The sequence below is a fragment of the Schistocerca piceifrons genome, chromosome 2 (genome assembly GCF_021461385.2).
Source record: "Schistocerca piceifrons isolate TAMUIC-IGC-003096 chromosome 2, iqSchPice1.1, whole genome shotgun sequence".
NCBI classification, from domain to species: Eukaryota; Metazoa; Arthropoda; class Insecta; order Orthoptera; family Acrididae; genus Schistocerca; species Schistocerca piceifrons.
The window spans coordinates 111588495-111610780 of NC_060139.1; the positions used below are offsets into that span (position 1 = coordinate 111588495).

The window sequence follows — 22286 nt, forward strand, 5'->3', positions numbered from 1 at the left end:
GTAGCACAAGTTTAAAATAAGTGTAATGTTAACTCTTTAGGGAGATACTTTATACCAATAAAAGTTCGTAATTTTGATTAGACAGAATATGTTATAAAATAAATATTTGTCAAGGAGACAAAAAAAATGGCAGGTCATCTTGTATTTAGTCTCTTCTTATATTCGGGTAAGTATGATAAACCATTTTTAAGATATTACATAATTTCTTACATATTTCTATTTAATGTCCATTTGACACAGGAAGTAATTCTTTCAATGTTGGCAAGAATGAGCAATGCATATACCACTAGGAACAATGCAACAATATTGTTCAAGAATGTATTTGTACATGTTGAAAATAAATAGATGATACAGCTGTTTATTCTCATTGTTGCGTCATTTACTGTTGCTGACATGCACCAGTTATTGGTATTGAAATAAAAATATAGTTATTGAATTGATACGGTACCAAACTTAATATCCACTTTTTAAATATCATTATTATTGTGTTGACTTACAAGAGTAGCTTTTGAAACTGAAGGAAAGCAAAATGCACACTCCAGCTAATTCACCAAATACTGAAAGGATTTTTTTAGCTGCAAGCACATGGTGACCAAAAGCAGACATTCCCTCACTTACTGAAATAGCTCTGTGATGGTTAGATGACAATTTCTGTACATCTTCAAAGAACAAAATTTGTTAAAGAAAAATGTAATGCATTTAATTTAATTATCCTTTTTATAATTTCATTTGCAATCTCCTATAAAGTTTTTTCCGTTACTGTAGGTCATTTTATAACTCACTTTACATACCCTGTCAGTCAAAGAAGTTTAAAGACTGGATTAAAGTCATCTTATCAATATTTTCAAGTCATTTTTGTGCTAATTTTCTAGGTATTTTAGGTCAAAAAACCCAGGCTCTGCAGTTACAGGTAGTTTTCCATATTCATAAACTAAATGAATTCGTACAAAGGGCACCCCTTGTTCTCATGGCTTGTTGCTATACTACAAAATTCAATATTTAAATTTCCTTCATTAGGGTTCCATTGGCCAACCAAGACCAGGTTTTTTTCCCCAAGAGCTGTTCATGCAATGCTTAATTGTGCAGTCTGTTAGTCCGGCATTAAGTTTTGGTTTGTCATACATTGAGAAGCTTGTTGACTTCAATCAGAGCTGATCTTTTGCTATCTTTCACATAGTCTGCCAATGCATGCTTCTTTTCTTCCACTGAATGCCTCTCTTGGAAGAGTCTCATACTGCCTAGTTTATTGGGCAAGTACAGCCTTTCAATGTTACTATGAGGCTGGAGTCCACGGTGAACTGTCAAGATTTTTCATGTTTTCTTGTATAAATTATCAAACTCTGCTTGTGTCCCATTCACATTGTCTGTAGTGTATCTGATTACAGGTATGACCCAGGTATTGCGTGCCCTAATGACATTGCTGCTATTCGGTTTACTTCTAAAAATTTTCTTTCCCTTTTAGGTGTACTCTTTCATGAACAAGCATTTTACATGTTCATGCTTGATGTGTCCACTAGGCTGGTGGCATTTTATTTTGTTAACTGGAACTTGTTCCCTTACTTCGAGATTTTTACCTTTCTTTAGTGCCAATATGGCACACTTGTCTAAACCAAATTCGATGCTTATGTCATCATTGAAAATTTGGACTGTGTACATCAAAGCGGAACTTCGGGCTGTTAAGTGAATGAAACGTATTAAATTTGTTTATACAAATCAATGCAGTTTTCAGTATGTAATCGTACTCTTGTGAATTGTGTACTAATTATTTTGACATTATCCTAACCTATTCTCTTCCTCCTCCTATGCTTTTAATTTATTTTCCTCCTTTCCTTGTATCACCTACCCATTATTCTTTCCTGTCTACCATTTTTTTTTTTTTTTTTTTTTTTTTTTTTTTTTTTTTTTTCCCTGTCAGTCATCATTCCTATGTTCAAAATGCAGCATCAAAATTGTGTGTGCATCATAAAGACGAATTCAGAAGCCTAATCCATCATTCGTACTTCGTGCCTTACCATCGAAGGCACTGTTAAAAATATTTTGAAACTGTGCAAAATATTAAGGTACTGTGTCTAGCATTGAGATCACAGGTGAAGCATTAGGATCCATATGTGTGATTTTCGGGTTGAACAGTACTTATAAAAGAAACTGTCCGGCCAGTTTCTGCAACTATCGGACTGTCAGCACCTCTATTCAGAGACTTAAGTTCTAGTGTGAAATATTATTGAAACATTGTATCACAAGTTTCCAGTCGTTTAACATTTCCAAATTGAAAACAAATTTTGTGTTACAGCCCTATTTTATTTATCTATTTACTTTTATTTTTCCAGACCAAAGTATTTGGTTGTTAATGCTGATGAAGGAGAACCTGGAACTTGTAAAGACAGGGAAATAATGCGTCATGATCCACACAAATTAGTGGAAGGTTGCCTTGTTGCAGGCAGAGCCATGGGTGCAAGGGCAGCATATATTTATATTCGTGGAGAATTTTATAATGAGGCTTCAAATATGCAAGTGGCAATATCTGAGGTAAGAATTATCACTGTTAAATATATGTGTCATACTCCATTAATATATTGCATTGAGGATACTAGTCCTGGGTGAAATATTTCAAGATTAATGGTTTCTCTCCCAAACTAATTTTGTCACACTTTGACAGTATTAAAATGTTACATTATAGAGGCAACACCTTGTACTGTTGATAAATGCGCACACAAAATAGATGTCACTCCTAGCTTTTGGAATTGCCATTTCTTGCCTGATGAAAAGGAATGTTTCATGTCTTAGAAGTGGGTGTAAAAACACTTCTCTCTGTACATGAGGGAGGAGGCAGGAATTGGCTGGGGAGAAAGAGGCTAGATCACTCAAAGCACTGGCAGAGAGGAATGCATCTTGCAAAAAGAGGAAGGGTGTCCTGAATTGAATTTTACTTTCTGTGTAATTAAAATGTAATGTCACATTTGCACTTTAACAGTTTTGAGGGTAGGTCTACAGATATACTTGTTACACCTGTGTGGTATTGATGGGAATTCACTCACAGTAGTGTGTGTTATAGCCGTGATTAACAAGGTCAGTTTGTTACAATCAACATTTACAGAAAGTGACAGTTCCATAGCCAGTACCAGGATTTTGTTGTATTTAATGAGCTGTTCTTTTTTCATGTAGCATTTGACATTTATTTTATTTTGTCGGAGTGTTTTGATGATGTTAATCTTACAACTTAACAATGATCTGATTGGAACCAAAGCAACTTGTTGCACATTGAGGCTATTTTAGGACACAGGTAAAAAGTGTGTGAATGCCAACTGACAGGGAAAATTTTAATTGTTATAGATTTAGAGCTTTTTCTTTGTTATATAAAATTCACAAAGAAAAGACTGCAATCAAGCTACAAACTGTGAGCTAATTAATACATTTCTTCATGCAGGAACAATTGAATTAATTTCCATCAGTGTAACTGTATTTTTCAAAATTTCGGGAATGAGTTATACAGTTTACAGCTCAGCTCTATTTACAATAGTACATGCAGGGATTTTGAGATTGTCTTGGTTTTCTTTTATACTGGTAGTAATTTTCATATGTAAGTGAACTTCACTTTGGGGCTTTGGCATACAATTTAGTTTAATCATTGGCTTCCTTGGGGTATTATCAGTTTGTTGTCCTTGAACCACAGTTAGACTTTAGTCAGTTTGTCATACCATTCTCCACCAGTTTCATTCAAAGTGTCCTGAAATGCTCATGAAAAAAAAATTTGTTGCAGTCTACATCACTGGCATCATTCTTAGCAGGGCTTTCTTGCGTCCTTTTTTGTTGCCAGGTTGACCTATTCTCATTCTACAGCAGTGTGTGAGCTATCCCTCCCATAATTTACATGAATGTGACTTGTTACCATGTCAGTGTTAGAAACACATGTCAGTATGCTAAGAGGGAAGGTAATGACAGTCCAAACTCTGAGCAACAACAAACCACAAGTAAACTTCCTGTATCAGGAAACTGTAATCTTAACAACAGTGTGTGGATGTAGTGCATAACTGACATACTTTGGTGGTTCTCCATTGTTGAAGTCTAGCTGCACCGACCACACCTGTCAGACTTGTCTGATCTTACCCAGAGGACAATTGACAGCACATTGTACACCAGCCTGTGAATTCTGAGAATGTATGTACTAGGCAAATTATACTGTGGGAGGTTGTTACAGTTTTGAATAAATCAGACAAATCTGGTAAAAGCTTAATATAATGTTGAGGTCTGTTTTCCTCCAATTTCATAGGTGCACATTCATTACAGCAGTTGCACAGTCACAGCTGCATCAGTAGAAATCACGGTGTCTTTGTGAACATAACTTTGCCTCTCAGCCCAACACTACCGGTAGGCAAGATAATGTTACTTGCATCCGAATGCACAATAATACTTTGCCATCATTCTACTCTGTTTGGAAACTATACCTGTTACATGGGTCATCCTAATGTACCACCAAGACGATATCTCAACAAACACAAAATAATGCAGTGTCTCTCATTATCTTAAGTCGGCGAATGTGTTGCAAAGCAAAAATACTTCTAATTACAAAACAGTCCCTTCCTATGTGATTTGACTTGTAAATACCTCATGTCATACGTGCGAACACAGCACATTTTGCCATAACTGCAGAGGAATCTCCCGCAACATGAACGTGTGCTCCAGGCTCCAGCCATGTTCTCTTCGAACTATGGCACATCCTCTCCACTGTGATGATTACATCACATCACATTGCATCCTTACCTTTAAGAACTGATAATGTTTTTGATGTTAGAATAAGTTCTGTCGATAACTCTTGAGACCCTTGCAGAATGATGTCTGCCAGAACTTTACCTCTCTCTCAACTGTTACAGTCTGTAACTTTTATCAGGTTCTACTTTACCTGTGACCGTTTATATTAACCTTGAACCTGTCCACCCACTCAGAAAGAAGAGATTTCTGCTGCTGCAAGCTACACAATAATTTTGCTTACAACACAGTTCGTATCCATCTGCCAGCCTTCAAAACTTTCCAGAAGCCATGGCTTCACCTGGACCTTAGTGACTTGCGTTACCTTGGCCAAAATAACACCACTTTGTGACAATGGTGAAGTCTGCTCACTTCTGTCACTCATAAACTGAGATCGATTAGCTGAATTAAACCTTGAATATCTTGTTGCAGTTTCCACCACCATTATTCTAATAAAATTATCTGTGTTGGTAGATATGCATATCCTTGCTCAGTTCTTTCATTATTTTAATTTGCTAGATCCAAACAGACTGGGAGATGAGGGTAATAGAATAAAGGAGGTAGAAGTAAACTCTGGAGGGAAATGGCACTGGACAAGATGACAGGAGGAAAGACAACATGTGTGGACAAAGTGCCAAAATGGTGAAGGCAGCAGTAAGTGTTGATAAAAAGTGGATGTATATGTGATGAGGGTGGTACGGAATGAGAAGATTCCGGAAGATTGGAAGAGGACACTAATTGTCCCTGTACTCAAGAAGAGGAGTAGGAAGGATTATAGAAACTACAGGAGAGTAACCCTGAAACCACACTGTGCCAAGGTAAATGAAACGATCCTGAAGAGCAGGATCCGAACAAGGGTTGAGAACAAATTGAGAGTGGAACAGTGTGGCTTCAGACCTGGGAAGTAAACTGTTGATCTCATATTTAGAGTAAGGCTGCTACAGGAGCACCATTATGGATTTTGGGAAGACCTTGTAGTGGACTTTCTCAGTATAGAAAAGCCATTTGACAGCGTCTTTAGAAGAAAGGAAGCACTAGAAAAGGATTGGAAAAAGAGACAACAAGCAGAGTGGAGGAGGACATACTGTGGAAGTCTGAGTTGTGTGAAATGAAAGGACAGATTGGTTCCAGCAAACAAGTGGTGTGAAACATGTCATTGCTTTGTCACATCTCCTCTTTATTGTCATATTGGATAAGATAATGACTAAGGTGACAGAAAAAACTAGAGAAGACAAGATGAAAGCAATGGTGTTCTTGGGTGATTTGATGATTTGGGGAAACGGGAGAGAGCTGAATATGTGGGAAGAAACTAAGAGACAGTGTAGAATGAAATTTAGTATAAACAAATGTGAAATCCTGTTTACAACTAGAAAGAAAGATCGGCCATTCAGTGGCATAGTGAAATAAGGTTTGGAGATGAACAATTGAAGAAGGTGGAAAGTGGTAAGTACTTGGGAAGTGTCGTAGAGGAAAATGCAAGATATGAGAAAGAAATCGGTGAATGTGACAGGTGGACAGAAACATTCCTGCTAAGTGTTAAAAGCCTGGTTTGGAATAAAGACATTTCACATAAAAGCAATGTTATATATCGAAAATACTACATTTCAGTACTGGCCTATGTATCTGAAACATGGGTAGTGAAGAAAAGGGATGTAAGCAGGTTACAAGCATGTGAAATGAAAAGTATCAGGGGCAGGGTAGGAGTAACACAGGGAGACATATGATGAGGAATAAAAGGATAAGGGAAATACTGAGAGAGGAACCCTTGCAGAACAGGACAAAGAACGGAAAATGAGAGGATTCCCAAGAAGATACATGAAATGGAGATGTGAAGGAAACAACCAAGAGATAGGTGGCTGAAAGATGTGGAGGAGTGTGATTAAAAAGAGAGCTGAGGACTGGACCAGAGTGAACACAGGAAGATGGTGGGGAAACAGGATTAGATAGTGAGATTTATGTTTGAAGCACATCCAGCCTTGGGCTGAAAACTGTTGATAATGATGATGATGATGATTTTAATTTAACCAATCATGGACGAAAAGTACAATGAGCATGGACAATGGACAGACACACCATGTGTCAGTTGATCTAAATATCTTATATTTGTATAATCTAGAATGTTCGTATAAATACCTGCCTTCTAAAATATTTGATGATTGTATGAAGTTCGTTCAAATGAAACCTGGTCAGTGTGTCTACCTTTGCCTTACACTTAAGGTGGCACCACGTAACTGCGGGTAGGGTGGCACCATCTATTGGTAGAGAGGCTGATGCATGTGCACCCTTTGATGTTGCATAGCACCAGTGTGGCTTCACGCTGAAGAGAAGGTGGTCACACAAGTTATCATCCACCACTGAACATGCAGGCGAGTAAGCAGGAACAACGAGAAGTGATTCAATTTTTGGCGGCAGAGGGAGTTAGAGACCATCAAATGTATCAGCAGATGAAGGCTGTGCACGGTGAGTATAGTCTGAGTCATTCAAGTGTTGTGGAATAGTGCAAACAATTCCTTGAGGGGAGCGAGTCACTGGAAGATGATGCTCATCCAGACAGGCTCATAGCTTCATCACACTAGAAATGGTTGCGGAAGTGAATGCTTTAGTCTTGGACAACTGCAGCTGAGCTTTGCTGTGTGCGGGTCTCAAGTGTAATCTTGCCAAATTTCAATTTTTTCAGCCAGCAATTGAGTACCTATGTTTTGGGAGTTCTCACACACGAGTCAAGCCATTGTGTCCCATGTTGATAAAATTTCAAATTTGCCGCAGCCGACCTCCATTAAGAAACTGCAGGCATTTCTAGGTAAAGGTGCATCCACTGTTGCTCAGCCCCTGCATGAGCTTTTGAATGAAAATAAACCTTTAAATCTAAGCTTCGGTCTGCCCCTTGCCTGGTCACTTTCCAGCTGGGTCAGCATCTCGCACTGGCTACGGATAACTGTCAGCACGGTCTCGATGCAACGTTGGCATGCACATGGCTCTGAACGGATATGTGCCTGTCAGGAGTGCAGATGACACACAGGTGCCGACCCCGGCGACGCTGCCCCCTGCGGGTTCGGGGGTAAGAATAGGCCCGCGGCATTCCTGCCTGTCGTAAGAGGCGACTAAAAGGAGTCTCCAATGTTTCGGCCTTATGTGATGGTCCCCTCTTGGGTTTGACCTCCATCTTTCTAAATTATTCCGAAGAGCGAGCCAATTGGGGAATGGTGCATTACATGGTGCACTGTATCCGTCGTGCAATTAGACCTTTAGCCGGATTTCTCGTCGTTGCAATGGTGTCCCGCTCGTTTTCGATCTCTTGGGCGAGGATACGTCCCTGGGTGCGATTACCATGCTGCACTCTTCAGTGTTTCTTTTACCTGCAACGACGGCCGTGGACATTTTTGCACCTAAGATCCAGTACGGTAGCCAGTCCGTTGTGGTAGGGCCGCCATGTACCCTCTTGGTTGTAGCCCCCTGACAACACAGGGATCGCTCTACTGATGCCTGCGCCGTTAACTCCCCACGTATGCCAAGGAGTAGATGCCTATCCTCCTGGGGTATCTGGACTCCCGGCAACGGCCATCCTGCCAGGTGGCCTTTGCTGTGGCTGGGTGGCGCCCGTGGGGAGGGCCCTTGGTCGGAGTAGGTGGCATCAGGGCGGATGACCCGCAATGAAGCGTGGTACATCATCTCTCGCTGGCGGCCAGCCGCCAGCAGTCTCTAAGCGTTCTCGGACTCAATTTAATGCTCAGAAGTACAATCCGAAAACGTTCCCCTCCCTGGCCACGCCGTGGGAAGAGCGTAAGTCTCAGGATGGAGGTAACAGTTATTCCCCCCGATTCTTAGTTTGCACGAGAGCTGATGGGGAGTCTTTTCTCTCCACAAAGCCTCAGTTCTTCGTCGAGCATTTAGAGGACAATTTTGGCGAGGTGGAGGGCTTGTCTAAAATGCGCTCTGGGTCAGTACTGATACAAACGGCATCCTCCACCCAGTCACGCAGGTTACTTGCTTGTGACAAGTTGGGGATGTTAACGTTACTATTACACCACATAAGAGTTTAAATATGGTCCAGGGTGTTATTTTCCATAGGGACCTCCTTTTGCAGTCTGATGACGAGCTGCGCGCCAACTTAGAATGTCGAGGTGTTCATTTCGTCCGGTGCTTTCATCGGGGTCTGAGGGACAATCAGGTTGCTACCAGTGCCTTCATCTTGGGCTTCGAGGGTGATACGTTACCGGAAAAGGTCAAGGTGATGGTCTACTGATGTGACGTCAAGCCCTATATCCCTCCCCCGATGCGGTGCTTAAAGTGCTGGAAGTTCGGCCATATGTCTTCCCGCTGCACTTCCAGCCTCACATGTCGAGATTGCGGACGCCCATCTCATCCCGATACTCCATGTGCCCCGCCTCTCATCTGCGTCAACTGCGGAGAGCATCATTCCCCTTGCTCGCCTGACTGCAACGTCTTTCAGAAAGAGCGCAGAATCATGGAATATAAGACCCTGGACCGGCTGACCTATACTGAGGCCAAAAGGAAATATGACATACACCATCCCGTGAGAATGACATCTTCTTATGCAACTGCTACAACAACTGTGCTAGCCCCATCAGTTTTGAGACTTCCAGCCAGCTCGATAAGCAGTAAGACTCCTCCTGCCCCCTTGCCCGTGGGGGGCTCTACCCAACCAGTTGCTCCTGCACCACCTACCTCAAGAGCAACCTCCTCCCACCCGTCGGGGACGTCCGTCCCCGCTTCTCAGCCGGAGAAGCGTCTAACTTCTTCGGCTACTCTCGCCCGTAAGAGTTCCCTTGGGACCCTCCCTTCCCATGGTTCCACCAGCGGGAAGGATGACGGCCGCCAGTGGCATAAGTCCTCACCAGCAGCCGGGCGTAGGGCTTCACGATCCTCCTCTGTCCCGGAGACTGAATCGGTGAAGCCTTCCCAGCCGGTGAAACCCAAGGTTCAGCGAGAGAAGTCCAAGAGAAAGACCTCTAAGGCCGAAGAACTTGCGGTAGCACCAACCCCACCGCACCTTTCGCGCTCTGCGTCTGAGGACGAAGTCGAGATTCTGGCGTCCGCTGAGGACCTTGATCTCGCTGGTCCCTCAGATGCCATGGATGCCTCTCGTACGGGTACTGAATCGGTGGCAGTGAGTGAACAAGCGGCGTAAATTGCCTTCCCAGTCCTTTCACGCCTTTCTCAGCCATGGAAAATATCATCCTCCAGTGGAACTGCGGCGTTTTTTTCCACCATCTAGCTGAGCTCCAACAACTTATCAGCCTTCGCCCTTTCTTCTGCATTGCTCTTCAGGAAACTTGGTTTCCAGCAATGCGAACCCCCGCCCTCCGTGGCTATCGGGGTTATTATAAGAACCGGGCAGCATATGAAAGGGTGTCGGGTGGCGTCTGCCTCTATGTCCTTCACGCTCTGCACAGCGAGTCTGTCCCTCTCCAAACACCTTTAGAGGCTGTCGCTGTTCGGGTGTGGATGCCACAGGCTGTTACCGTCTGCAGTCTTTACCTTCCACTGGATGGTGATGTCTCGCAGCATGTCCTGGCTGCGCTGATAGCCCAATTGCCGCCACCTTTCTTGCTATTGGGCGACTTCAACGCCCATAACCCTCTGTGGGGTGGGTCAGTGACAACAGGTCGAGGCGCCATCGTTGAGCATTTATTGTCGCAGCTCGATCTCTCGATTTTAAATGATGGTGCCTTCACACACTTCAGTGTGGCGCATGGCACATACTCTGCCATTGACCTTTCAATCTGTAGCCCTAGCCTCTTACCGTCTGTCCAATGGAGTGTGCATGACGACCTGTGTGGTAGTGACCACTTTCCGATCTTTCTGTCACTACCACAGCGTCACTCTTCTGGGCTCCCTAGCAGATGGGCTATGAATAAGGCTGACTGGGACTTGTTCTCCTCCACTGCCGCTCTTGAGCCTCTCTCTAATGACGACATTGATGCGGTGGTTCAATTGGTCACCCCGACATCGTTACTGCCGCCGAATCTGCCATTCCCCACTCCTCTAGGTCCCCTCGGCTGCGGACTGTGCCTTGGTGGTCGCCTGAGATCGCTGCAGTGATTACAGATCGCCGGCGGGCGCTACAGCATCACAAGCGACATCTCTGCATTGAACACCTGATCACCTTCAAACGGCTGCGTGCGCGGGCCCGCTGCCTTATACGCCAAAGCAAGCAGGAGTGCTGGGAGCGGTACGTGTCCACCATTGGCCTCCATGTCACTCCATCGCAGGTCTGGGCCAAGATTCGACGCGTCTACGGTTATCGGCCACCTGTCAGCGTCCCTGCGCTCTCACTGAATGGAACAGTTTGTACTGCCTCCGACGTCATTGCAAACCACTTAGCAGAGCATTTTGCTATGAGTTCCGCTTCTGCGAATTACCCTAAGGCCTTCCGCTCCATTAAAGAGCGGATGGAACGTCGGAGCCTTTCGTTTCGCACCAACCAACCAGAATCGTACAATGTTCCATTCAGTGAGTGGGAATTCCGCAGTGCCCTCGCCGCTTGTCCTGATACCGCTCCTGGACCAGATAGCATCCACTGCCAGATGCTGAAACACCTCTCAGTGGACTGCCAGCGACGGCTCCTCGACCTTTACAACCGTATTTGGGTCGAGGGTGAGTTTCCGTCGCAGTGGCGGGCAAGTATCGTTATCCCCATTCTGAAACCAGGCAAGAACCCTTTGGAGGTGGACAGCTACCACCCCATTAGCCTCACCAACATTCTTTGCAAGCTTCTCGAACGGATGGTGAGCCGGCGCTTGACTTGGGTACTGGAGTCTCGGGGCCTTCTGGCTCCATCTCTGGGTGGGTTCCGTAAAGGCCGCTCCGCCGCCGACAATCTGGTGAGCCTGGAGTCGGCCATCCGTACTGCCTTTGCCCGCCGTCAGCACCTGGTCGCTGTCTTTTTCGACATGCGGAAGGCGTACGATACGACATGGCCTGATCACATCCTTTCTACGCTTCATGGATGGGGTCTTCGGGGCCCTCTGCCGATCTTTATCAGAAATTTTCTGTCGTATCGTACCTTCCGCGTGCAAGTCGCAGCCTTATATAGTTCCACCCACGTCCAGGAGAACGGTGTGCCACAGGGTTCTGTTTAAAGTGTCTGCCTGTTTTTGATAGCCATTAACGGGCTCGCTGCGGCCGTGGGAAATTCTGTCTCTGCTTCCCTGTATGCTGACGGCTTCTGCCTTTATTACAGCTCTACTGGCATTGCAGCTGTTGAACGTCAGCTACAGGGTGCTATCCGCAAGGCGCAGTCTTGGGCTGTAGCTCATGGGTTCCAGTTTTCGGCAGCCAAGACCTGCGTAATGCATTTCTGCCGGCGACGCACTGTCCACCCGGAGCCGCGGCTTTATCTTGCCGGCGAACTTCTTTCAGTGGTGGAATCACACAGGTTTTTGGGGGCAGTTTTCGATGCCCGGTTGACTTGGCTGCCTCATATCCGGCAGCTTAAACAGGCGTGTTGGCGGCATCTAAACGCTCTGAGATGCTTGAGCCACACCTGCTGGGGCGCTGACCGATTTACCCTGTTGCGGCTCTACCAGGCGTTAATCCAATCCCGTCTGGATTATGGAAGCCTGGCTTATGGCTCAGCATCCCCCTCTGCGTTGCGGGTGCTGGACCCAATACTACACAGCGGGATCCGACTTGCCACTGGTGCTTTCTGCACCAGCCCTGTGGACAGCATCCTTGTTGAGGCAGGTGTCCCTCCACTGCGGGTGCGACGCCAACAATTACTGGCTGCTTATGCTGCCCATGTTTTTAGCTTGCCCGGGCATCCAAATTACCGTGTCCTGTTCCCGCAGTCGGTCGTCCATCTGCCGGACCGTTGGCCCCGGTCGGGTTGTCCGATCGCCGTACGCGTCAAGGAGCTTCTCTGCGGGCTTGGGTTTTTCCCTGTTCCACCCCCTTTCCAGGCGCCTCTGCGTACACCCCCGTGGTGTGTTCCTCGCCCTTGCCTTCGGCTCGACTTGGCACAGGGCTCGAAGGACTCGGTCCCTCCAGAGGCCTTCCGCCGCCGCTTTTATTCCATCCTGGCCACGTATCAGGGCTCTGGAATTGTTTACACCGACGGTTCAATGGTTGCTGGTCGTGTCGGGTATGCGCTAACTCTAGGGGACCATTCCGAACAACGGTCCTTGGCGGCTGGCTGCAGCGTTTACACTGCTGAGCTAGTCGCCATCTTTCGAGCCCTAGAGTATATCCGCTCCTGCTCAGGTGAGTCCTTCGTGATCTGTAGCGATTCCCTGAGCGGTTTACGAGCTCTCGACCAGTGTTTTCCTCGTTCTCGTCTGGTGATGGCTATCCATGAGTCCCTGCATACTCTTGCGCGTTGCGGCCGCTCTGTGGTCTTTGTGTGGTCATGTCGGTATCCCGGGCAATGAACATGTTGACCGCCTGGCGAAAGAGGCCACGTGTAAACCATCTCTGGATGTTGGCCTCCCAGAGACTGATTTGCGGGCAGTCCTCCGCCGAAAAGTTTTTGCGCTTTGGGACGCTGAATGGCGTGATCGGTTCACACCCAATAAACTCCGCGCCATTAAGGAGACGACGACTGTGTGGCGGTCATCCATGCGAGCCAACCGCAGGGACTCAGTCGTCCTTTGTCGGCTCCGCATTGGCCACTCCTGGCTAATACACAGTTATTTACTGCGCCGGGAGGACCCTCCTGTATGTCGCTGCGGGGCGGCTTTGACAGTGGCCCACATTCTGTTGGCCTGCCCCCTTTTAGCTGTGGTCAGGCAGACATTTGCGCTGCCTGATACGCTCCCTGCCGTTTTATCTGATGACCCTGCTGTGGCTGCCTTAGTTTTACGTTTTATTAGGGCAGGGAGTTTTTATTCTTTAATCTGAGTGCTTCTGTTTTATTTTATTGTTTTGTGTTGATTCTGGCCTTTGGCCTATGGTTTTAAACTAAGTTTTTAATGTGTTTTCGGTGGTTAGCTTTTCCATTTTTTTTTTTTTTTTTTTTTTTGTTCCTATGGTCGGCCAACCACCATCACACTCCATGTGATTTTATTTCGTTTTGTCTGGTCCTTGTCTATGTTTCTTTTGTTCTGTGTCGTCTGTCTCCTATTCTGTTGAACATTTTTTATTCTCTGTGGGTATTTTTAGTATTTTGGAAAAAGGGACCGATGACCTTTGCAGTTTGGTCCCTTTAATCCTTAAACCAACCAAACCAACCAACCGGCGACGCTTGATAACAGCAGGAACCAAGTTCAGCTGGCGGCCAAAACCATGAGCCCAAACATAGGTGCACCCGGAAAAAAACTGTTGTGTGGTCATCGACGTGGTGGGCGCAACATCAGATGCAGCAGGTGAAGGAATGCCTGTGGTTGGTGTCCATGTAGCAGCTCCACCCATCTCTTGTCGTCCAACAAATGAAACATAAAGGGGCTTCAGGAGACCTGACAGATACATACTTCCGCATTTGAGTTTTAAACATCGGAACCATGTGTTCGGGCTCAACATTGAGTTGAGGATGAAACGGGGAAGCTGTGAGATGGCAAACACCACTAGCCTGACAAAAAGATGAAAATTCTCGAGAAACAATCTGGAGGCTGTTATTGATAACCACTGTACACGGAAGTCCCTCAATTGCAAAAATCTTAGACAGTGCCGAAATAGTGTCTGCCCTGGACATGGACAGGCAATGCGCCACACAGGGAACTTTGAATAGGCGTCCACCACAATGAGCCAATACTGATTTAGGAAGGGTCCATCAAAATCGAGTGTAGACACTCCCATGGGTACTGCAGCATCGGCCAGGCGGAAACAAAAAAAAAGTAGAGAGAGAGAGAGAGAGAGAGAGAGAGAGAGAGAGAGAGAGAGAGAGCTGCCCATTGCTGAACACAATTAGTGCAAGTGGCGATAAGCCGCATCGTGTTCCCAGCTATGCCTAGCCAATATATATGCTGGTGGGCCAAAGCTTTGTTGCAAGAGGTCCACTAATGACCAATATACAGAAGCCGCTGTGCATTACGGCATAAGCAGCATAAGGAAGCATAAGGAAGCGGGACTCACAACCTGGGAAGCAGCATCCTCCATAGCTAACAAAAGAACCCCGTCAAATGCAGAAAGGCAGTGCTTGAGGGAGAAGTAATTATGCAAGGTATCCGAGGCATGGGCCGGGTGTTTTTCCAGCCAACTGTGCTGCCATGTGAGCCATTTGGGGAAGAACTCGTGCCCTAGCATCAATGATGTCAATTCCTCTTTCTCCTCCCCTCCCCTCCCCTCCCCCCCCCTACCCTACCCTCCTCTTCTTTCCCTGCCATAGCTCCCCACTCCATCCTGCTAGTTGCCAGCACTTGTAGCTAGTCTGTGTGTTGGGGCTGTTATGTACCCATCTGGTTGAGCTCCCTGATAACAAACAGATCATACTTCCGATATGTGAGCTGTTACCTCCCATTGTATGTCTAGGAGCGGTTGCTTGACATTGGAACTCCCAACGACGACAGCCATGCCTGAAAACCCTTGCTGTGGCTGGCTGGCACCCATGACAAGAGCTCCTGATCAGAGTGTGTGGTATCAGGACGGAATCTTTGCATATGAAACGTATTAAGCACCAAAAAACTGGCCATCCTTCTGTACAGCCATCTCTTTGGTTGGTAATGGATCATTTGATGCTGCTGTTTATGACCCTACGGCCTTCGATTCCCTGGCTACACCCTTGGAGGAGGGCCAATGTTACCAGCTTTGGGTGAAACACTGCCACCAAGCCATTATTTTTTGTGTAAAATATCAAGGATAAGTTTGGCGAAATGGAGTCTCTCAGTAAGGTACCATCAGATTTGCTGTTGATCAAAACTACTTCTGCCAACCAATCTGCAGCCCTTTGTGCTTGAGACCATCTTGGTGGCATCCTGGTGTCCATTACTCCTCACCAGTCTTTGAATATAGTTCAGGGAATAATTTTTCATAGGGTCCTCATCCTCCAAACTGAAGAGGAACTCTGGACCATTCTGGAATGATGGGCCGTTTATTTTGTTTGTCGTGTTCAGAAATGTCATAAGGACAATCACACAGATACAAGCACCTTTATTCTGGCATTTGAGGGTAATACCCTCTAGGAGAAAGTAAAGGTTATTTTTATTGGCGTAACATGACACCATACGCCCTACCAGACATGCTATGTTTTCAGTACTTGTGTTTCTGGCATATCTTCCCACTGTACAGGAGACCATCTACGCAGCGAATGTGGACGCCCTCTCCATGAGGGGAGCCCATGTGTTCTGCCACCTTAGTATGTTAATTATCACAACTTTCACTTTCCATGCTTGCCAGATGGTCCAATTTATAAGAAGGAAAAGAAGATACAGGAGTAAGTCCCTCAATCATTTATCTGACACTGAGGCCCATCAGAAATATGACCGACTACACTCCATGTGGAGGACGTCTAAATTTGGTTCTGTTACATACGTTCTCCCTCCTCCTTACCCTAGCACTGCCCCCTCGCCCCCTACCCAGTAGTCCCCTCACCTTCCATTCTGGGTGCCGTTGCCACTCCTGCGACCCCTCCTCTTGGCTTCTTCCAGGCCAGAGGCCTGCTGCTGCAATTCGCCCCAAGGCCCGCAGTTCGCCTCAAGGTCGCCCAATCTCTCTCTTAGTTCTAGATCGTGCAGAATCCCGCTCTCCCTCCATACCCTTCCCTCCTTGTCCTATGAAAGAAAGGAAGAAACAGGACAAGCCATGGCCCCTCCCCGTGCTCCTGGAGGTGCCCTCTCCCACTTGCAATCGGAGTCTTGATATCTTATTTATAGCCCTTTCAGGACTTCCAGTGGCATTTCCATGCCGGTTCATACAGATGTTGTTAATACATGAATCTCCTTTTGTACCGTATTGGAAGCAGTTGCCTTTTGGCTCCACTTGGACTCTGTGGTCACGGTTTGCAATCTCTCTTCCCCCCCCCCCCCCCCCCCCCAACTGGCCAGCTACACTTGCAGCCCTGACTGCCCTCCTTCAGCAACTCCCCCCTCCTTTCCTCCTCCTTGGGGATTTTAATCCGCATCATCCTTCGTGGGGCAGTGCTTCCTCGTATAGTCAGGGGCTCCTCATTTATAAATTTTTGTGGACCATGACCTGTGCCTTTTTAATGATGGTTCACCTACTCATTTTAGTGCTACATATGGCACTTCCTGTACCTTTGATCTTTCTCTCCCTTGCCCTCCCCTTCTTCTACCATACATTGGTTGCCACACAGTGACCCCTGCAATAAACCATTTCCCATTAATTCTCCCCTTCCCACCTCCTGACGGACAGGTTACCCTGTTGGTCTTTCCATTGTGCTGATTGGCCTCTATATACCTCCTAGGTTGTATTTACACCTTCAGTGGTCTCTGTATACCAGCTAGGTCATGTTTACACTTCCATTGTCAGATTGATGAAGTCATTCGTGATCTGTCTGAGAAGATAATTCACACTGTCAGCATTACTGTTCCACCCTCAATGGGTTCTGTTCACCGCCAACCAGTTCCATTGTCACCACCATCTGTGATTGTAGTTGCGCCCTGGCGGCACACATCCTCCATTGATCTTATTACCTTTAAATGTCTTCACACCAAAGCCCATTATTTAACCAGGCATAGCAAGTGGGAGTATGAGAGTACTTTGTCTGCTCCCTAGGTTCCAGAGATTGGCTTTGTCTGTGCTCCAGTGATGACAGCCTAATCTGTAGCATTTCCCGAGGTCTAGGTTTCTGTTGATGAGTTGTATCAAGGCCTTTAGTTATTTCCTGAAAAGAGCTGTGCAGAACTTCGTACAATGATTTGTAATGTATTTTGACCCTGATGGCCATCATATGGACATCATCATTTGAGAATCAAGATAGTAAAGAACTTGTTACACGTACTTTTTGTAAATTATGTTTATCTGTGTTGAATATGTGGGAGGCACTCTGCTGTACCCTGTAAAAACTTAAGTGGTTTGATTCAGATTTTGAGTGTTTTCATTTTTAGGTAATAAAAGTAATAATATCTTATTAGTCTAAAATTGTTCCTTATATTACACACTTTATTTGGCTGTATAGTAATAATCGGACCTTTTCCTCCAGGCATACCAGGCAGGCCTCCTTGGAAAGAATGCCTGTGGTTCAGGCTATGACTTTGATGTATTTATGCATCGTGGAGCTGGTGCTTACATTTGTGGTGAAGAAACTGCACTTATTGAATCACTGGAAGGAAAGCAGGGGAAGCCAAGGCTGAAACCACCATTTCCAGCCGATGTTGGAGTGTTTGGCTGCCCTACAACTGTTGCAAATGTTGAGACTGTGGCTGTTGCTCCGGTACGTAAAACAGAATTTCATGCATCCAATTATTCTATCCTTTGAATGTAACCTCAGTTTGGTGAAGTAGGGAAACTTAGATATTTTTAAAAATAACTTACATATTCCAAGTTGGTGTAAAACTGAATTAATGATTCAATCCTTCTACATATTTTTAATGTTAAGGATATTATGTGTTTCAATATATATGTAAACATTACGTGTCAATGAAGTGACAAAGAAAAAAGAGAGGTTAAAATCAATAACTCTCAGTATACTAATCCACATGAATAGAACAGTCAGCTACTGTTGGAATGTGTACAGCCCAACTTGTTCTGAATTCTAAACAGATTGTTCAAAAATGACATCTTTGTAGTCACAAAGCTGCCACCCTTTGGTTTGGTTCGCCTTAGAAACACACCAAAAATTTTGAGCTGAGCTTTGGTCTCGTCCAGGGCCAGTTAGAGAACATGTTTCCACACAAAGTGACATTCTGTTTGATGTCCTCTCACACACTGATCCCTTGTATATTTTCACCTGCATCAGTTTTCACTACTAATGGTGAAGATACATCCAGTATATAATTTTTTTACTGGGGCTCCTCCAGCTCTCCCTCGCCTTGATGTTGCAGGTAGCCATTGTGTGTCACTTAGGTGTTAAACTGGCTCTGGTTTCATCTAATGTTGTAATCTGAAGAAAAAAAAAGAAGTCCAAAATAATTAATGTAGATTAATGAAATTTTGGGAATACATTTGCCTTCTTGAAACTCTGGGTCAGTGGCCAGCTGGCCACTGAATTCTGCTGGGCTGGCTGCCTGCACACTTTGCATTGCTGGCACAACCTCGTTACGTAAGCTGGCTGCACACACCCTGTGCCAGTGGTGTGAATTTAGAAGCTGCTGTGGCTGCAGCAGCCCCTGGCACCGTTCAGTGGCATCACGGTGGGGTTGCCCACTGCGTTGAGACACTGTCAGATGGTGGAGGATTTTGGCAGGTGCAAATAGGAAGTGACCTGCCGCCCTTTGGGCAGAAGTCACCCTTGCTGTTGGAGATGACCTGGTGAGACCAGCTGCACCATGGCACCAAGTCTAGGGAGAAACTTAGTGCACAGAGCTGTTGGCCTGCCGTGGCCTCGGAACCAGTGACCTCTGCTGGCAGATCCATGTAGGTCTTCATCCAGCGTAGCCATATTGTGCTGGTTTCTCTGCGAGACTCAGAACAATTCTATCACAGAACTGACCAATATTATAGTTGGCAGCAGCGTGCTTGTTGTACATATGCACCACTACCAGTTAAGTATCTTAAAACACTACTGCCACTGTCTGTGGAAATCTGCGTTGCCCCTTGCTGCACTAGTCGGTGCAGTACTCCTGATTTCACTGTTCCAGCAAGCTAACCTGCCTCACAACATTCTTGTTGGACTTGTTGAATTGTTACAGTGACAATATTCTATGTTCGCCCACCATCAGTGCCGCTGCAGTTCACTGCTGAGGCTCTCACTAATATGACCGTATATGGTTGTCACATTACAGAACAATAGATTAGTGCACCCATTTTAATTAAAACTTCTCACTACAGAGGAGAAATATTCAGTTTTGTCGAATCTATGGATTTAATAAATTTTCATTTGTTTTCAGACCATTTGTAGAAGAGGAGGGTCATGGTTTGCTAGTTTTGGCAGACCCAGAAATTCTGGAACAAAGCTCTTCAACATCTCGGGTCATGTATGTAATCCATGCACAGTTGAGGAGGAGATGTCCATTCCTTTGAAGGAGCTTATTGAAATACATGCAGGTGGTGTCACAGGTGGATGGGATAATTTATTAGCTATTATACCCGGAGGCTCTTCTACACCTCTCATTCCAAAACAGTAAGTGCATTGTATAACCAAGTATCTTTCATAATTAATGCACCTTATAATCTTCATTTTATTCTGACAGAAATCCAATTTACTCGCTGAATCCTCATATTTCTTTGTCATATTTTCTAGTGTTAATGAAGGCTGGAAAATAACAATCAGTTGGCGTTGCCATTTATGAGCTCAGTAGCTGTTTGTAATCTTCCAAATTAAGACTGGCCATGTATTTGCTGAGGTCTTGCTGTTTTCAACTAGGACTAATTTGTTTCATATTCATATGTGCCATGTAAGAGAGAAATCTCATATAGCACGACTTTTAATTTGCACTTTGTGAACATTCTTTATCAAAACCTACCTTCATTATTCTTCTTTCTCTTCTTTTTCGTGACCATGTATCCGGTAGACCCGCTGATTCAGCTCATCCATCACTGCTTACAGTGGCTCCAACGCCGTGGCAAGGATGTGATCTTTTGCTGGGTACCTGGCCACGTTGGAGTACAGGGGAACAACATGGTTGATAAAAGCTGCCAAGGAAGCATGTTGGGATGGTGCTGTCCATCAATGTTCCATCCCATTGCACGCCATTATCTCATTTTCTGACAGATGCATCATGTGTCAGTGGGAGACTGAATGGTTGCAGGTGTCGGACAACAGACTGCGGTCAGTCAAACCGACCACAAAAGCTTGGCGGACTTAGTGTCAGCCTCGCTGCTGGGAAGGGGGTTTTGCTTATCAGACTGCATATCGGGCGTAGCCCTTTCACACAAAGCTTCCTCCTCTGGGGATAGGATCCACCTTTCTGTGAAGTTTGTGGCGTGCTGTTGTCAGTTCAGCATATTGTGGCTACGTGTGTCCTTTATATTGACAATAGGGCAGCCCTTGGTCTCGCTGGATATCTGCACACTGTCCTCGCAGATGCCGATACCAGTGTTAACAGAGTGGTGAAATTTTGTGAACTATCAGGCCTCATCCCTAAACTGGTGGGGAGGGCGGCAGACTTTAGTACGTTATAAATTGCTCTGCATGTGGGGACAGCCTTCGTTCCCATCCATAAGATTTCATGTTGATTTTTCGTCAGGGCACTGATGACAGTGATGTCGAGCGTCCTCTCCACCCAACTGATCATCATCATCACCACCACCATCACCACCCATGGAGTCAGCAAGCCTGAAAACAATATCCAGACTGGCCAGCGCATTGGCCCTTGTCATTAATCCACTGGGCAGATTCAATCCGGGGACAGTGCATGTTCCTGAAACCTGGAAGCAGCATCTTAACACGCAGCATTATCATGGCAGTTGAAACCTACCTTCATTCGCCCTTTTGAAAACTGAAATTAACATTTTATTTGAGTTTATAACCTGAAGCATAGTTGTTGGTAAAAGTTTTATTTTGCCTGTTGGTGATATTGTTTTGGACGAATAAGGTTAAAATATCTATCTCTAAACAATATTGCAGTCTGTTTCATTTGTTTTTCACATTGAATATGTGCTTTCTTCTGTAGGTGTAATTTAATTTTCCATAATTGTGTAACATACTTCAAGAAATAACTCGGTTATTGCATAATATTAATTACAGAGGCTATTCTCTTTTTAACAGCAGTGCTTTTTTTAATGATAGTGCTTGTTCAGTGCCAAAAACACTTTCAATTTGAGGAAACCGAGTAGTAAAAATGATAAACTTAAGGAGGTAGTTCGTAGGTAAAATGGTACTATATGTAAAATAAAAGATTTCAGTGTACCTAACAGTTGAATAATGCATCAGCAGACCTACTTTGTGAAGTACAAAGCATTGTCAAGAAATTCTGAGCAAATATGTGACATTGACATAATTTAATATTGAAAATACAAGTTAGAGTATGTTACATCATCTGGACAAACATCCTGAGGAATTTTATTGTTCATATTAAAAAAATAAAAAAATTGAATCATTGATATGGTCACTGCCCACTAAGAAAAGTTATCCAGTAGTAAAAGTAGGTTAAGTGCCAGATCACACTGTAGGTGGTAGTTTTCTTCAGATTGTTTCCAAATATGGAAACCACAAAATGTGACCTTTTTGCAGGTACCTTAACCACCAAAATTGACACGGGATTCATATCTATAAATTTGTAGTTTTTGAATGTAATGCGCGCGCGCGTGCGCGCCATCCGCACATATACAGACACAAGCAGACATGTGTAAAGGCAAAGAGTTTGGGCAGAGATGTCAGTCGAGGCGGAAGTACAGAGGCAAAGATGTTGTTGAGTGACAAGTGATGTACGAGGGGCGGCAACTTGAAATTAGCGGAGGTTGAGGCCAGGTGGGTAACGGGAAGAGAGGATATATTGAAGGGCAAGTTCCGATCTCCGGAGTTCTGATAGGTTGGTGTCAGTGGGAAGTATCCAGATAACCCGGACGGTGTAACGCTGTGCCAAGATGTG

General features: G+C 45.1%; 1 protein-coding gene across 1 annotated transcript in view; it reads left to right on the forward strand.

Annotated features, from left to right (window-relative positions):
- Positions 1-22286, forward strand: part of LOC124776277 (NADH dehydrogenase [ubiquinone] flavoprotein 1, mitochondrial) — a 41609-nt gene that overhangs the window by 15773 nt on the left and 3550 nt on the right. The window contains exons 5-7 of the mRNA XM_047251181.1: positions 2328-2526; positions 17798-18028; positions 19644-19876. Coding sequence (XP_047107137.1) covers positions 2328-2526; positions 17798-18028; positions 19644-19876 — 663 coding nt within the window. The remainder of the gene's footprint in view (positions 1-2327; positions 2527-17797; positions 18029-19643; positions 19877-22286) is intronic.